At 41.1% G+C, this 18,760-nt stretch overlaps 1 protein-coding gene across 2 annotated transcripts in view; it reads left to right on the forward strand.

The window, feature by feature from the left end:
* LOC139530200 (Golgi apparatus protein 1-like) overlaps positions 1-18,760 on the forward strand; it is a 51,393-nt gene that overhangs the window by 6,620 nt on the left and 26,013 nt on the right. For both annotated transcript variants that reach the window (XM_071326389.1, XM_071326391.1), the window contains exons 2-6: positions 9,614-9,643; positions 9,852-9,938; positions 10,869-11,084; positions 16,463-16,666; positions 16,909-16,980. In XM_071326389.1, the coding sequence (XP_071182490.1) occupies positions 9,614-9,643; positions 9,852-9,938; positions 10,869-11,084; positions 16,463-16,666; positions 16,909-16,980 (609 nt within the window). The remainder of the gene's footprint in view (positions 1-9,613; positions 9,644-9,851; positions 9,939-10,868; positions 11,085-16,462; positions 16,667-16,908; positions 16,981-18,760) is intronic.

An 18,760-nucleotide genomic window follows, 5' to 3' on the forward strand; every position in this document is an offset into this window, starting at 1 on the left:
TGTTACCCAAAGCTAACGTTATAAGCAGCCAGCTAGCTTCATCTGGCTAGTGAGGCTCAATGGGACTGGGTTATGTGCTGTGAAGCTAGCCACAATAAGGATAAGGCACAATAGTGGAATTTGCCTTTAAAAAAAAATAATGTAATTGACAGTGATACAAATGAATACAAATAGTAGAATAATGGCATACTTTTTTTTTGAAGGCTATCCTCAAAGTCCACTATTGTGGCCAATCCTTATTGTGGCTAGCTTCACATAGATGGGTCCGACCTCCATTAATCAAATAAAAGCTGTCTTATAAAATCAGGGTTATTTTAGATGATGACACCTAGCTATATAGTTAGCTAGCTAACTATAGCTACAGAAACAGATGTTGTTTTGCTATGTTTATGGGGAAGAACATTGTTTGCATCCATGAGCTAGCTAGCTTTTTTTATGACCAGCACTGTAGGTGCAAGAGACAACTTTACCAGCATCATAGTATACATGTCGAAGAATTGTTGTGATATATGAAATACGAGTGATAGTGTAATCAATGTGTAATAGCTACGCAAAATAAATATGAATGCGTTAAATTATGACGTGCCTTCATATTCAGGTCCTGATTGGTCAAACAGTGTTATTTGACACGACAAACAGTGTTATTTGACACGCAAAGACCCAAACGGCGTTCCATAGAAATCCTGGTTGAGAATGAAACAACTGAAAAATGAACAACGAAACAGCACAGCAAGTAAGTGAAAGAAATAGGTTTTGATTATGTTTTACTGGTAATGGGGACATACATAAATGCCAACAAAATAAATCTTTGGTCAGTGTGGTGTGTGTAACCTATATTTAACTAGGCAAGTCAGTTAAGAACTAATTGTTATTTACAATGACAGCCCGGATGACGCTGGGCCAATTGTGCTCCTCCCTATGGACTCCCAATCACGGCCGGATGTGACATAGCCTGGATTCGAACCAGGGACTGTAGTGACGCCTCTTGCGCTGAGATGCAGTGCCTTAGACCGCTGCGTCCATGTTTGTGTGTGAACTATTTAACTGTACTAGAATGCGCTCATTTTTCAAAATTAAATCGGTATGTTTTTTAGCAAGGAAAACATCGGTATCAGCCAAAAATGTCATATCGGTGCATCACTACTTTCGACACCTTGTAGAGTCCTCGCCCAGATTTTTATATATATATATATATATATATGAGGTTGACTGATTTAATCGGAATGGACGATTAATTAGGGCCGATTTCAAGTTTTCATAATCGGTAATCTGCATTTTTGGACACCGATCATGGCCGATTACATTGCACTCCACGAGGAGACTGCGTGGCAGGCTGACTACCTGTTATGCGAGTGCAGCAAGGACCCAAGGTTAGGTGCTAGCTAGCATTAAACGTATCTTATAAAAAACAATCAATCTTAACATAATCACTTGTTAAACTAGTAATATCATCAACCATGTGTAGTTATCTAGCTTGTCCTGCGTTGCATATAATCGATGCGGTGCCTGTTAATTTATCATTGAATCATAGCCTACTTCGCCAAACTGGTGATTTAACAAGCGCATTCGCGAAAAAAGCACTGTCGTTGCACCAATGTGTCCCTAACCATAAACATCAACGCCTTTCTTAAAATCAATACACAAGTATATATTTTTAAACCTGCATATTTAGTTAATATTGCCTGCTAACATGAATTTCTTTTAACTAGGGAAATTGTGTCACTTCTCTTGCGTTCTGTGCAAGCAGAGTCAGGGTATATGCAGCAGTTTGGGCCGCCTGGCTCATTGCGAACTGTGTAAAGACCATTTCTTCCTAACAAAGACCGTAATTAATTTTACAGAATTGTACATGATTATGACATAACATTGAAGGTTGTGCAATGTAACAGCAATATTTATACTTATGGATGCCACCCGTTAGATAAAATACGCAACGGTTCCATATTTCACTGAAAGAATAAATGTTTTGCTTTCGAAATAATAGTTTCCGGATTTGACCATATTAATGACCTAAGGCTCGTATTTCTGTATATTATTATATTATAATTAAGTCTGACTGAGTGGTGGTAGGCAGCAGCAGGCTCGTAAGCATTAATTCAAACAGCAGTTTCCTGTGTTTGCCAGCAGCTCTTCGCTGTGCTTTAAGCATTGCGCTGTTTGACTTCAAACCTATCAACTCCCGAGATTTGGCTGGCAATACTATAGTGCTTATAAGAACGTCCAATAGTCGAAGGTATATGAAATACAAATGGTATAGAGAGAAATAGTCCTATAATAACTACAACCTAAAACTTCTTCATATGTTCTGTTCTGAGCAAGGAACTTAAACGTTAGCTTTTTTACATGGCACATATTGCACTTTTCCTTTCTTCTCCAACACTGTGTTTTTGTGTTATTTAAACCAAATTGAACATGTTTCATTATTTATTTGAGACTAAATAGATTTTTATTAATGTATTATATTAAGTTGAAATAAAAGTGTTTATTCAGTATTGTTGTAATTGTCATTATTACAAATATATATATATATAAATATAGGCCGATTTAATCAGGATCTGCTTTTTTTGGTCCTCCAATAATCGGTATCGGTGTTGAAAAATCATAATCTGTCGACCTCTAGTTTCTTTGCAGCAATTCAACTATGAAGGCCTGATTCACAGTCTCCTCTGAACAGTTGATGTGTCTGTTACTTGAGCTCTGAAGCATTTATTTTGGCTGGTTACTCTAATGAACTTGTTCTCTGCAGCAGAGTTAACTCTGGGTCTTCCATTCCTGTGGCTGTCCTCATGAGAGCCAGTTTCATCATAGTGCTTGATGGTTTTGCGATTGCACTTGAAGAAACTTTCAAAGGTCTTGAAATGTTCTGGATTGACTGACCTTCATGTGTTAAAGTAATGATGGGCTGTCGTTTCTCTTTGCTTATTTGAGCTGTTCTTGCCATATGGACTTGGTCTTTTACCAACTAGGGTTATCTTCTGTATATCCCCCCAACCTAGTCACAACACAACTGATTGACTCAAATGCATTAAGAAGGAAAGAAATTCTACAAATTTCTACAAAATCACACCTAGTTGAAATGCATTCCAGGTGACTACCTCATGAAGCTGGTTGAGAGAATGCCAAGAGTGTGCAAAGCTGTCATGAAGTTAAAGGGTGGCTATTTTAAGAATCTCGAATATAAAATATATTTTGATTTGTTTGACACTTATTTTGGTTACTACATGATTCCATATGTGTCATTTCATAGTTTTAATGTCTTCACTATTATTCTACAACACTCTGACATCTAGGCTTCTTGCCGATCCCGGTATCCGATATTTTCCATGCCAAAAAAAACGATAGAGATTAAAAAATGATGGCCTCTTTAAGCATTCTAGTACAGTTAAATTGTTGAAAAACACACACACACTGACCAAAAAGTTATTTTGTTGCCACTTGCTGACTTGCTATGCTGTTTCGTTGTTCATTTGTTCAGTCTCAACCAGAATTTCATCATACATGTCAAGCAGTGAAGTTTCATCTCTGTCTGTCCCTGGCGCCTCTTCCTCGGTAGGCACTGTCACTGTGTCCGTTTCCGTCTTGTCCAGCTGTGTCTGTAACATTTCACGTAAACCCTGTTTCTTGTCTGCATCGAAGTAGCGGTCCTTGTACCTAGCATCGAGCATGTCTGAATCGCCGTGTCCCCAGCCAGCCCAACCACTCACTGGACCCATGTGATCACTTGGCTACGCATGCCAAGTGCGTAGCCAATCTAATATCAATATGCCTCATCCATTACTGTCCTGGTTAGTGAGTACTGTCTTATTTCACTGTACAGCATCTAGCCCTGTTCAATATGCATTAACCAACCATGTTGTTCCACCTCCTACATATGCGATGACATCACCTGGTTTAAACGTCTCTAGAGAATATATCTCTCTCATCATTACTCAATGCCTAGGTTTACCTCCAATGTACTCACATCCTACCTTACCTTTGTCTGTACACTATGCCTTGAATCTATGCTATCGTGCCCAGAAACCTGCTCCTTTCACTCTCTGTTCCGAACGTGCTAGACGGCCAGTTCATATGGCCTTTAGCCATACCCTTATCCTACTTCTCCTCTGTTCCTCTGGTGATGTAGAGGTTAATCCAGGACCTGCAGTGCCTAGCTCCACTCCCACTCCCCAGGTGCTCTCATTTGTTGACTTCTGTAACTGTAAAAGCCTTGGTTTCATGCATGTTAACATTAGAAGCCTACTCCCTAAGTTTGTTTTACTCACTGCTGTAGCGCACACTCTGCCAACCTGGATGTCTCAGCCGTGTCTGAATCCTGGCTTAGGAAAACCACCAAAAACCCTGAAATCTCCATCCCTAACTATAACATTTTCCACCAAGATTGAACTGCCAAAGGGGGCGGTGTTGCAATCTACTGCAGAGATCTGTATTACTATTACTGCAGAGTTCTGTATTACTATCCAGGTCTGTACCCAAACAATTCGAGCTTCTACTTCTAAAAATTCAGCTTTCCAGAAACAAGTCTCTCACTGTTGCCACTTGCAATAGACCACCCTCTGCCCCCAGCTGTGCCCTCGACACCATATGTGAATTGATTGTTCCCCATCTATCTTCTGAGCTCGTGCTACTAGGTGACCTAAACTGGGACATGTTTAACACCCCAGCCATTCTACAATCTAAGCTTGATACCCTCATTCTCACACAAATTATCAATGAACCTACCAGGTCAACCCCAAATCCGTAAACACGGACACCCTCATAGATATCATCCTAACTAACTCGCCCTCCAAATACACCTCTGCTGTTTTCAATCAAGATCTCAACGATCACTGCCTCATTGCCTGCATCCGTAATGGGTCTGTGATCAAACGACCACCCCTCATCACTGTCAAACGCTCCCTAAACCACTTCTGCGAGCAGGCCTTTCTAATCGACCTGGCCGGGGTATCCTGGAATGACATTGACATCTTTAAAAGTGCCTTCCTCACCATCTTAAATAATCATAAAAATGTTGAACTAGGAATAGATATAGTCCTTGGTTCACTCCAGACATGTCTGCCCTTGACCAACAAACATCCTATGGTGTTCTGCATTAGCATCGAATAGCCCCCGTGATATGCAACTTTTCAGGGAAGTTAAGAAGAAATATACACAGGCAGTTAGGAAAGCTAAGGCTAGCTTTTTCAAACAGAAATTTGCATCCTGTAGTACAAACTCAAAAAAGTTCTGGGACACTGTAAAGTCCATGGAGAATAAGAGCACTTCCTCCCAGCTGCCCACTGCTCTGAGGAAACGCTGTTACCACCGATAAATCCACTATAATTGAGAATTTCAATAAGCATTTCTCTACGGCTGGCCATGCTTTCCACCTGGCTACCCCTACCCCGGTCAACTGCCCGGCACCCCCCACAGCATCTCGCCCAAGCCCCCACCATTTCTCCTTCACCCAAATCCAGATAGCTGATGTTCTGAAAGAGCTTCAAAATCTGGACCCCTACATATCATCCAGGCTAGACAATCTGGACCCTCTCTTTCTAAAATGATCTGCTGAAATTGTTGCAACCCCTATTACTAGCCTGTTCAACCTCTCTTTCGTATCGTCTGAGATTCCCAAAGATTGGAAAGCTGCTGCGGTCATCCCCCTCTTCAAAGGGGGTGACACTCTAGACCCAAACTGCTACAGACCTATATCTGTCCTACCCTGTCTTTCTAAGGTCTTCGAAAGCCATGTTAACAAAGAGATTACCAACCATTTCGAATCCCACAGTCCCAGTGCACCTCAGCCACGCTCAAGGTCCGAAACGATATCATAACTGCCATCGATAAGAGGCATTACTGTGCAGCTGTATTCATTGACCTGGCCAAGGCTTTCGACTCTGTCAATCACCACATTCTTATTGGCAGACTCGACAGCCTTGGTTTCTCAAATGATTACCTCGCCTGGTTTACCAACTACTTCTCTGATGGAGTTCAGTGTGTCAAATCGGAGGGCCTGTTGTCCGGACCTCTGGCAGTCTCTATGGGGGTGCCACAGGGTTCAATTCTCGGGCCGACTCTCTTCTCTGTATACGTCAATGATGTCGCTCCTGCTGCTGGTGATTCTCTGATCCACCTCTACGCAGACGACACCATTCTGTATACTTCTGGCCCCTCTTTGGACACTGTGTTAACTAACCATCCAGATGAGCTTCAATGCCATACAACTCTCCTTCCATGGCCTCCAACTGCTCTTAAATGCAAGTAAAACTAAATGCATGCTATTCAATCGATCACTACCCGCACCTGCCCACCCGTCCACTACTCTGGACGGCTTTGACTTAGAATACGTGGACAACTACAAATACCTAGGTGTCTGGTTAGACTGTAAACTCTCCTTCCAGACTCACATTAAGCATTTCCAATCCAAAATGAAATCTACAATCGGCTTCCTATTTCGCAACAAAGCATCCTTCACTCATGCTGCCAAACATACCCTCGTAAAACTGACCATCCTACCGATCCTTGACTTCGGCGATGTCATCTATAAAATAGCCTCCAACACTCTACTCAACAAATTGGATACAGTCTATCAGTTCCATCCGTTTTGTCACCAAAGCCCCATTATACTACTCACCACTGTGACCTGTACACTCTCGTTGGTTGGCCCTCGCTTCATACTCGTCGCCAAACCCACTGGCTACAGGTTATCTACAAGTCTCTGCTAGGTTAAGCTCCGCCTTATCTCAGCTCACTGATCACCATAGCAGCACCCACTCATAGCACGCGCTCCAGCAGGTATATCTCACTGGTCACCCCCAAAGCCAATTCCTCCTTTGGTCGCCTTTCCTTCCAGTTCTCTGCTGCCAATGACTGGAACGAACTGCAAAAATCACTGAAGCTGGAGACTCATATCTCCCTCACTAGCTTTATGCACCAGCTGTCAGAGCAGCTCACAGATCACTGCACCTGTACATAGCCCATCTGTAAACAGCCCATCTATCTACCGCATCCCCATGCTGTATTTATTTATTTATCTTGCTCCTTTGCACCCCAGTATCTCTACTTGCACATTCATCTTCTGCACATCTACCATTCCAGTGTTAAATTGCCGTATTGTAATTACTTCGCCACCATGGCCTATTTATTGCCTTAACTCTCTTATCCTACCTCATTTGCACATACTGTATATAGACTTTTTGTTTTCTTTTTTTTCTACTGTATTATTGACTGCATGTTTTGTTTATTCCATGTGTAACTCTGTTGTTGTATGTGTCGAATTGCTATGCTTTATCTTGGCCAGGTCGCAGTTGCAAATGAGAGCTTGTTCTCAACTAGCCTACCTGGTTAAATAAAATAAAAATGGCCGCGACACAGTGAAGAGACTCAGAGAGATTGCCACCGAATATCTTGTGCACAACCTCTTGTAGAGTACTTTTGCAAGTTTTAACCCCACGGTCTGTGTCTGCAGTTTTGTTGAGCAGGCGTTTCAGTGCCATGCCAGAGGGTATCACATCTGCTGCATGAGCTTATTTGATGAGCTTATTTCTCGAGTCAGTTGTTCGATTGGAGCTAGGTGTGTGTTCATGTTCTCAAATGCCATTGAAATGGCAGCAGCGATATGAGAACCAGCACATTCTCGAGCATGCAATAAGGCTTTCATCAGTACGAAATCTTCGTCGAACCATGGTGCTGTCAGATTCAGCATGCTCATGGGGCTGACATCGCTGGTCCAAATGTCACTTGTGACGCCCATAGCAAGTAGCTCATGGATGTGCGTTTCAACAATACAATGTAACTCCGTTAGGGCAACATCTGAAAGATAGCACCTACTTGGTGGTGTGTACCTGGGCTCGAGGTGCTCGACCAGTCGGCGATAGCCAACATCATCCACGGCAGAGAACGGTTGATTGTCAAGGGCAATGAATTCAACTATCTTGGCGTTGTTGGATTTCGCCTTTGAGTTGTCTCGTTGACATTTTCTTACTCTTTCAAATGACTGCTCGACTTGAATTTGTTTAGTTGTTGGAAGTGTGCGCTTATTTTCTGCTTTTGCTCTGTGTAGTGTTCTATTTTTCATGGCGTCATTACGTCATCTACCTACGTTATATATATATATATATATATATATAGGTATGCACGTCAGCTTTAACATCGGTTTTACATATCAACGTTAAACTACACATCGGGCCAATGCAGATGTTGGTATTTTTAGCTAATATCGTCCGATTCCGATATATCGTGCATCCCTAGTCTCAGCCACTGCCTGTCACCAAGGCAGTACCCCAAGGCTCGATTCTTGGCCCCATGCCCCAAAACAAAATATGTGACTCACCACCTGGATTTGGTCTTAGGGTGCGCTCCACCACAATCTTCCTGTGCCCCATCTTCAGTGTCTCTTCACTTCAGTATTTCCCTCACTTTGTCTTCAGACTCTGTACCGGTCTCGTGGAGATTCTGCAATTCTGTAATTGCAATTCAAAACAACAAACCAAGCTCTCTCTAAATGCACACGCTTCAATGGGGCAGAAGGCAGTGTGTTGTGATTCTGGATGGCCAGATGGCTAGAAACAATGACAAGAAGCTGCCATGTGGGGAAACGTATGTGGCTTGTTTCAGCTAGTTTTAGGCGATCATGTTCTTCTTGTTTGAGGTTCTTTGACTGATGTCCTGTCTATGCTAATATGGCTAAAAGTTGATCGCTAGCTGACCAACAACAGTAACAATGTATTTGAGATGTGTAAATTGATTTATGTATCCAATAAACAAAGTATAGTTTACATGCGTTCAACAATCTAAGCCAACATCGTCTGTTTTGCCCTATTTTTAGCTAAACAACCAACCCGTCTGTGACGTAGTATGCCATTTTCAGAGACCACTTTTGGCTCGTGAGCTTTACTTTTTAAACTACTGGCTGAAATGATAGAAAGGCACTGCTGAACATCTTTAATTGAGATGTTTGCCTGTTGGTCCCACACGACACTGACCATAGCTTTGCTTAGTGACTTTTCCCCAAGATTTATGTCCTTAGTCCTAATGTGACAGACCTTTTTGTAGATTGGAATTAAGCGGCACAGAGAAGCTCTGGGTGCATTGGTAAAGGGGGAATATGGTATTTTTATGATGTAGCCTAGGTGTCAGTATGGATACACAGAGTGCCCTGGCTGCTCATCGATCCTATCCATAAAACAGTGTGGGTTAGTGGAGCTGGGCGATATAGACACAAATCCATATCATGATAAATTGACTGAATTCTAACGATGAAATTAAACGATACGTTTATAACAGGGTTATTCAACCGGGGGTCTGCGGGAATTCTACTGCAGGTGGTCCGTGAAAATATAAATAAAATAAGTGTAAAGAGAAGGAAAAATGCTGGGCAGTGATCAATTAAGACACTAAAATAAATAAATCCTTTCAATGTTATGAATAGCAACAACATTGAAAATAGGAGAATATCTTCTTTCTAATGATGTCCACTGTATGTCTCAACCCCTAATATTGAGCAAATTACACTCTGTAGAGCCAATTACACAGTATCTGACATAGGCTTTGAAAAAGCAGCAGCGAATAGGCTGCAAATTATATTCTTTATGGTTACGATGATCGTTTGACTGTCTTCTCTCTTATTTCTCTCCAGGAAACAGAGATTGCTGCTGACTGCAACCATGTAAGTGTTCTGAACTCTCTCACATCATTAAACCATCCTTTCAGTATGTGTAACTGCATGTGAGTCATAATTTTAATACAGCGTTGTTAGCAGGTCTGACCACAAGAGGGTGCTATCACGCCCCTGCTTGAAATTCCCCACACACGGTTGCCTTTAACTCCTAGGCTTTTCTTTGAGCTATCAATAGACATGTTTAATCTCTCCCCAGCTCCTTTGGAACTACAAACTGAACCTGACGACCGACCCCAAGTTTGAGTCTGTGGCTGTGGAGGTGTGCAAGACCACCATCACCGATGTAAGTTGGCTGGCTAGCTTGCTTTATGGCTCTGACTATAGGTCCCTCATGCTACTAGTGTCACTGTTCCTGGCTCCGAGCAACACACAGCATTTTTAATTGGTAGAGCACCTAGTAGCAACACACACCACTTTGAATACCCTTAAGTAGGCCTAAAGCACCCATGCCCTTAGCTGGAAATTGGGGGGCCGCCTCTAATCATTTTTTCCTTTCATTTCGTTAATTATGAATTCGTTTTGGCTTAATCCCTATGTTCACAGGACTTTGATGTCCAAACTAATATCCCTTTCAAACCAAGACGAAAACCTGCCAACTTTTTGTCGACTGAAAGGTATTGCCGGCAAACAAATCCTGTACTTTTATTTCTGCCAACCAACCTAGTCATGATTGCGGTAATGTATTTAAAGTTCTCGCCAACCCCACAGTATAAATGTCCCCTTTCATCTTACCGGCTTTGGCAGGCATTAAATCATGAACATTCTATTGTTGTTATTATGAAAAAGTTACACACAAACGGCAGTCTGCATGCAGCAGACTGGTCCAAATAGCAACGTTACCCGCTCTATTTTTTTGCATCCAAAGAACTCATCCGTTTAAAAATGTATTTAGGATATGTCAATCTAGCAAGCCAGGCAACTTTCTAGACAATGTTTTGGTTTGTTGCTACTTTTTTAGCTAGCCAGCTATCTATCTAGGAACCAAAGTGTTGGTCAGAGTTTCCCAGGGGACCCTTATTACATTAGAACAATTGAAGCCACTTGCAATATGGATATTGCACATGTCAATATTGTAATTTAGCAAAAAATTGGAGTAATTGTGGAGCCCTACAACATACCGTGAGTCCTATGTGAATTAGGTATAATATAAGTAATACAAATATTGTGACCATGAGAAACACAATCTGTAATTTTCTTTTCCTCCTTCCTTCAGATAAAAGAATGTGCAGCGGAGGAGAGAGGGAAGGGCTACCTGGTGTCCTGCCTGGTGGATCACCGCGGTAACATCACAGAGTACCAGTGCAACCAGTACATCATCAAGATGACCAGCATTGTGTTCAGTGACTACCGCCTCATCTGTGGCTTCATGGACAAATGTCGCGAGGATATCAACACCCTGCACTGTGGCAGCATCTCCACCGGCGAGAAGGTAATAGGCTGGCTCTAGCCTTCATACACACCGGTGTCTTTGCACATTTTTAAGACCAGTACAATTTGCAGTAACCTGTAAAATCTAAGAAGATCTATAAAAACAACAAGCCAGTCTTTTTTTAAATATATATATCAGGAATTGGTCAAGATGCTTTTTTGGAATAGCTGCTCAAGCTTTGGATTTGTATGAATCTGTCGCTGTGCTATATGTAGAGGTAACACAAAAACAGACAGGCGCAGGATATGCCCATTTTGTTTGTGCTGGTTTCTAATTTGTTGGTTTGGTTTTCAGTTTTTTTTGGACACGTGTTTAAATATGACATGACTACATGAGGTTTGGGCATAGGGTGGTCAGGTTTGAATTACTGCCTTCACTGTGCTACTTTGAGCTCCAGTGTTAGGCTCTGGCCAGGAGACTAGCCTATTTGCTCTTCCTACAGTTGCATACTTACCTACAGTGGGTATTATAAGTATTCACCCCCCTTGGATTTCTTCACATTTTGTTATAAAGTGGGATTACGATGCATTTAATTGATATTATATGTCAAGTATTTACACAAAATAAACTGCAGTCAGATTGGGGGGAAAAATCAAAAATTTCTCAAAGAAAAAAAAAAATACTATACCTTGATTATATATAGTTGAAGTTTACATACACTAAGGTTGGAGTCATTAAAACTAGTTTGTCAACCACTCCACAAATGACTTGTTAGAAAACTATAGTTTGGGCAAGTCGGTTAGGACATCTACTTTGTGCATGACACAAGTCATTTTTCCAACAATTGCTTACAGACAGATTATTTCACTTATAACTCACTGTATCACAATTCCAGTGGGTCAGAAGTTTACATACACTAAGTTGACTGTGCCTTTAAACCGCTTGGAAAATTCCAGAAAATTGTGTCATGGCTTTAGAAGCTTCTGATAGGCTAATTGACATCATTTGAATCAATTGGAGGTGTACCTGTGGATGTATTTCAAGGCCTACCTTCAAACTCAGTGTCTCTTTGCTTGACATCATGGGAAAATCAAAAGAAATCAGCCAAGACATCAGAAAAAAATTGTAGACCTCCACAAGTCTGGTTGGTCGTTGGGAGCAATTTCCAAACGCCTGAAGGTACCACGTTCATCTGTACAAACAACAGTACGCAAATATAAACACCATGGGATAACGCAGCCGTCATACCGCTCAGGAAGGCGACGCGTTCTGTCTCCTAGAGATGAACGTACTTTGGTGTGAAAATTGCAAATCAATCACAGAACAACAGCAAAGGACCTTGTGAAGATGCTGGAGGAAACGTGTACAAAAGTATTTATATCCACAGTAAAACAAGTCCTATATCGATGTAACCTGAAAGGCCGCTCAGCAAGGAAGAAGCCACTGCTCCAAAACCACCATTAAAAAGCCAGACTACGGGTTTGCAACTGCACATGGTGACAAAGATTGTACTTTTTGGAGAAAGGTCCTCTGGTCTGATGAAACAAAAATAAAACTGTTTGGCCATAATGACCATTGTTATGTTTGGAGGAAAAATGAGGAGGCTTGCAAACCGAAGAACACCATCCCAACTGTGAAGCACGGGGTGGCAGCATCATGTTGTGGGGGTGCTGTGCTGCAGGAGGGACTGGTGCACTTCACAAAATAGATGGCATCATGAGAATGACAATTATGTGGATATATTGAAGCGACATCTCAAGACATCAGTCAGGAAGTTGAAGTTTGGTCGCAAATAGGTCTTCCAAATGGACAATGACCCCAAGCATACTTCCAAAGTTGTGGCAAAATGGCTTAAGGACAACAAAGTCAAGCTATTGGAATGGCCATCACAAAGCCCTAACCTCAATCACGTAGAAAATTTGTGGGCAGAACTGAAAAGGAGTGTGCGAGCAAGGAGGTCTGTCGTTGCACCAATGTACCATACCATAAACATCAATGCCTTTCTTAAAATCAATACACAAGTATATTTTTTAAACATACATATTTAGTTAAAGAAATTCATGTTAGCAGGCAATATTAACTAGGGAGATTGTCACTTATCTTGCTTTCTGTGCAAGCAGAGTCAGGGTATATGCAACAGTTTGGGCCGCCTGGCTCGTTGCAAACTGTGTGAAGACCATTTCTTCCTAACGAAGACCGTAATTAATTTTCCATAATTATGACATAACATTGAAAGTTGTGCAATGTAACAGCAATATTTATACTTATGGATGCCACCCGTTAGATAAAATACGGAACGGTTCCGTATTTCACTGAAAGAATAAAAGTTTTGTTTTCGCAGTTATAGTTTCTGGATTTGACCATATTAATGACCTAAGGCTCATATTTCTGTGTATTATTATATTATAATTAAGTCTACGATTTGATAGAGCAGTCTGACTGAGCAGTGGTAGGCAGCAGCAGGGTCGTAAGGATTCATTCAAACTGCACTTTCCTGCGTTTGCCAGCAGCTCTTCGCAATGCTTCAAGCACATCGCTGTTTATGACTTCAAGCCTATCAACTCCCGAGATTAGGCTGGCAATACTATAGTGCCTATAAGAACGTCCAATAGTCAAAGGTATATGAAATACAAATGGTATAGAGAGAAATGGTCCTATAATTCCTATAATAACTACAACCTAAAACTTCTTAACTGGGAATATTGAAGACTCATGTTAAAAGGAACCACCAGCTTTCATATGTTCTGAGCAAGGAACTTAAACGTTAGCTTTTTTACATGGCACATATTGCACTTTTCCTTTCTTCTCCAACACTGTTTTTGTGTTATTTAAACCAAATTGAACATGTTTCATTATTTATTTGAAACGAAATAGATTTTTATTGATGTATTATATTAAGCTGAAATAAGTGTTTATTCAGTATTGTTGTAATTGTCATTATTATATATATATAAAAATCGGCCGATTTAACCTTTCTAGGACACACGTTCCGCTAGCGGAACCCCTGACAACATTCCGCTGAAAAGGCAGCGCGGGAAATTCAGAAATATGTAACTTTCACACATTAACGAGTCCAATACAGCAAATTAAAGATAAACATCTTGTTAATCTACCCATCGTGTCTGATTTTTTAAAATAAAAATGCTTTACAGCGAAAACACAACATATGATTATGTTAGATCACCGCCAAGTCCAAAAAACACAGACATTTTCCCAGCCAAAGATAGGAGTCACAAAAAGCAGAAATAGAGATAAAATTAATCACTAACCTTTGATGATCTTCATCAGATGACACTCATAGGACATCATGTTACACAATACATGTATGTTTTGTTCGATAATGTGCATATTTATATCCAAAAATCTCAGTTTACATTGGCGCCATGTTCAGAAATGCCTCCAAAATATCCGGAGAAATTGCAGAGAGCCACATCAAATAACAGAAATACTCATCATAAACTTTGATGAAAGATACATGTTTTACATAGAATTAAAGATACACTTGTTCTTAATGCAACCGCTGTGTCAGATTTAAAAAAAACTTTACGGAAAAAGCAAACCATGCAATAATCTGAGACAGCGCTCAGATAGAAATAACATTTCTCCGCCATGTTGGAGTCAACAGAAATACAAAATTACATGATAAATATTCCCTTTGATGATCTTCATCAGAATGCACTCCCAGGAATCCTAGTTCCACAATAAATTGTTGTTTTGTTTGATAATGTCCATTATTTATGTCCAAGTAGCTACTTTTGTTAGCACGTTTAGTACGCATATCCAAAACGCTTGTGCAGGTCCAGGTGAACTTTGGACGAAAACTTCAAAAAGTTATATTACAGGTCAAATAAACTTGTCAAACTAAGTATAGAATCAATCTTTAGGATGTTGTTATCATAAATATTCAATAACGTTCCAACCGGAGAATTCCTTTGTGTCTATAGAAGTAATGGAACGCAAGGCGATATCATGTGTAATGCGCGTGACCAGGACCTGGCACTCTGCCAGACCACTGACTCAAACAGCTCCCATCCGGCTCAACATCACAGTAGAAGCTTCATTCAACGTTCTACAGACTGTTGACATCTAGTGGAAGGTGTAGGAAGTGCAAACAGATCCATATCCCACTGGGATTTCAATAGGCGATGAGTTGAAAATCGACCAGCCTCAGAATTCTCACTTCCTGTTTGGATTTTTTTCTCAGGTTTTTGCCTGCCATATGAGTTCTGTTATACACACAGACATCATTCAAACAGTTTTAGAAACTTCAGAGTGTTTTATATCCAATAGTAACAATAATATGCATATATTAGCATCTGGGACAGAGTAGGAGGCAGGTCACTCTGGGCACGCTATTCATCCAAAGTGAAAATGCTGCCCCCTATCCCTAAAAAGTTAATCGGTTTTGGCTTTTTTTGGTCCTCCAGTTATTGGTATTGCATGGCTAACCTTTAACGAGCTATACCGCTGTTCTAAACAGGAAGGGTGGTCATTCAAAAATCATGTATTATAATCATGTATTTGACTCCTGAACTCATTTAGGCTTGCCTAAACAAAGGGGGTAAATACTTATGCAACAAATATGTTATTTCATTTTTTATTCATATGAAAACATTTGTATAATTCTGTTTTCACTTTGGCATTATGTAGTATTTTGTGTAGAAAATCACAAATATTTATCAATCCCACTTCGTAAAAATCCAAGGGGTGGTGATTACTTATGATATCCACTGTACCTCCTATCCACGCATCCTACACTCCATGTTAACAAATATACAGTACCAGTCAAAAGTTTGGACACACCTACTCATTCCAAGGTTGTTTTTCTTTTTTAACTATTTCCTACATTGTAGAATAATAGTGAAGACAAAAACTATGGAATGAGTAGGTATGGAATCATGTAGTAAGCAAAAAAGTGTTGAACAAATCTAAATATATTTTAGACTTTAGATTCTTTAAAGTAGCCACCCTTTGCCTTGATGACAGCTTTGCACACTCTTGCCAAACCTCTTGACTGGTACTGTATTTTTAATCCTGGCTTCCTCTAATGAATTATTAATTTGTACAAGATGATTAATGACCATGCCCTTGGAAATCAAATCCCGGTCTTCAGGGCAACACAACAGCAATAACTCCTCACACTGAATTACATTTTTATTTTTTTGAATATTTAGCTTCTCTATATTTACTAGCATCTGTCCTCCCCTCCCCTCCCCTCCGGCTCTTTGTATGTTTTTGTGGTTGTGTGTTATATTAAATCGCACACACAAATCATTTGAAAGGAATCATTTTATAACTGATTCAAGCGCTGCTCTGAGAGCTAACAGTTCTTCAGGCCTCACACAGAGATGCATCATCAGCACACAAAGGCCCATCAGTGTTTTAGCCAACTTGAACCTATCCAACTCGCTCTCTCCCCATGTACCCATGTTCCTAAGGACGTGCACTCCCAAGGCGAGGTGATAGCGTGCCTGGAGAAGGGTCTGGTCAAGGAGGCAGAGGAGCAGCCCGGGGCCCACGCCATCGGGGCCAACTGTAAGAAGGCCATCATGCGCGTGGCCGAACTTTCCTCAGACGACTTCCACCTGGACCGATACCTATACTTCTCCTGCCGGGAGGACCGTGAGCGCTTCTGTGAAAACGTGAGTACCTTGTCTCCCTCTCTCTCTCTCTCCCTCCTTCCTTCCCTCCCTCTCTCTCGCTCCTTCTCTTATTCCCTCAAGTCTTTCATTTAATAAGAGGCATAATATTAAGATTCAGAGTCAGATGCGTTCATACTTTTATCAGAGTTGAACCCTCAACTCACTGAAAAGGTGTTTTTGTCACTGTGAATGTGAAAAAGAATTGCTAATTGAATCACAATTCCATTGTCTTTGATTTCTAGACTCCAGCTGGAGAGGGCAGAGTTTACAAGTGTCTCTTCAACCACAAATTTGAGGAGGCCATGTCTGAAAAGGTACTACTTCTGCTGTTTAGCCTGATTGAAATTTCCCAATGGAGAGTCATTACCAAAATATTAATATCAATCGTCTGCTACTTGTCATTTGTCCATATGAATAATGCTCTGATTGCAAGGCATTTTGTCAGCATGGTTGGCTAAAGTATAATCGAGAGAAAATAGTTAAATGGTGATGCTGTCCTTCCCCTATGTTCATTTAGCTGCTAAATCAGGACCACCACTCCCCAAAATATATTTGACAATATAATTTTTGGGATGGTAAAACTTTTCAGTGTAAACTTAAACCTGCAATATGTAACTTTTTGGGCTACTCGGAACAAATTCACATAGAAATGTGAGTTATAGATCTGTCATTCTCATTTGAAAGAAAGTCTAAGAAGTGATAGATCTGTTCTATGTGCTCTATTTCTATGCTTCTCATTCTTGAGTTTTTGCGTCTTACTTTCGGTAGAAAACAGTAGAAAATACAATATTTTTAGTTATTGAAAAAATACACTATATTCAAAAGTATATGGACACCTCTTTAAATTAGTGGATTCTGCTATTTCAGCCACACCCGTTACTGACAGATGTATAAAATCGAGCACACAGCCAAGCAATCTCCATAGACAAACATTGGCAGTAGAGTGGCCTTACTGAAGAGCTCCGTTACTTTCAATGTGGCACCGTCATAGGATGCCACCTTTCCAACATCAGTTCGTAACATTTCTGCCCTGCTGGAGCTGCCCCGGTCAACTGTAAGGGCTGTTATTGTGAAGTGGAAACATCTAGGATCAACAACGGCTCAGCCGCGAAGTGGTAGGCCACACAAGCTCACAGAACGGGACCACTGAGTGCTGAAATGCATAGCGCGTAAAGATCGTCTGTCCTTGGTTGCAACTGCCTCTGGAAGCAACTTCAGCCCAAGAACTGTTAGTCGGGAGCTTCAGGAAATGGGTTTCCATGGTCGAACAGCTGCACGCAAGCCTAAGATCACCATGCGCAATGCCAAGTGTCGGCTGGAGTGGTGTAAAGCTCACCGCCATTGGACTCTGGGGAGCAGTGGAAACGCGTTCTCTGGAGTGATGAATTACACTTCACCATCTGGTAGTCCGACGGACGAATCTGGGTTTGGCGGATGCCAGGAGAGCGCTACCTGCCCCAATTCATTGTGCCAACTGTAAAGTCTGGTGGAGGTGGAATAATGGTCTGGGGCTGTTTTTCATCATTCAGGCTAGGAGCCCTTAGTTCCAGTAAAGGGAAATCTTAATGCTATAGCATACAGTGACGTTCTAGATGATTCTGTGCTTCGAACTTTGTTACAGCAGTTTGGGGAAGGCCCTTTCCTGTTTCAACATGACAATGCCCCCATGCACAAAGCAAGGTCCATACAACAATGGTTTGTCAAGATCGGTGTGGAAGAACTTGACTGGCCTGCACGGAGCACTGACCTCAAGCCCATCGAACACCTTTGGGATGAATTGGAACGCTGACTGCGAGCCAGGCATAATCGCCCAACATCAGTGCCCAACCTCGCTAATGCTCTTGTGGCTGAATGAATTAACAACCACCAGAATAAAAACTAGACAGGGAGAATCTAAAGCCCACAAAATGTCATCCATTGATTTTGTTATGTTTGAATCACTCTGATTGATTGTGTAAAAACACGATATAAGCCTTAGCAAAACAGGGCTTGACATTCACTTTTTTTGTCACTTGTCCTTTGGACAAGTAGGACTTCATTTTTTCTTCTCCAAAAGTTCAAGTCACTTGTCCCCAAAAACTGGTCTGTTTAACA

The sequence above is a fragment of the Salvelinus alpinus genome, chromosome 9 (assembly GCF_045679555.1).
Source record: "Salvelinus alpinus chromosome 9, SLU_Salpinus.1, whole genome shotgun sequence".
Classification (NCBI taxonomy): Eukaryota; Metazoa; Chordata; class Actinopteri; order Salmoniformes; family Salmonidae; genus Salvelinus; species Salvelinus alpinus.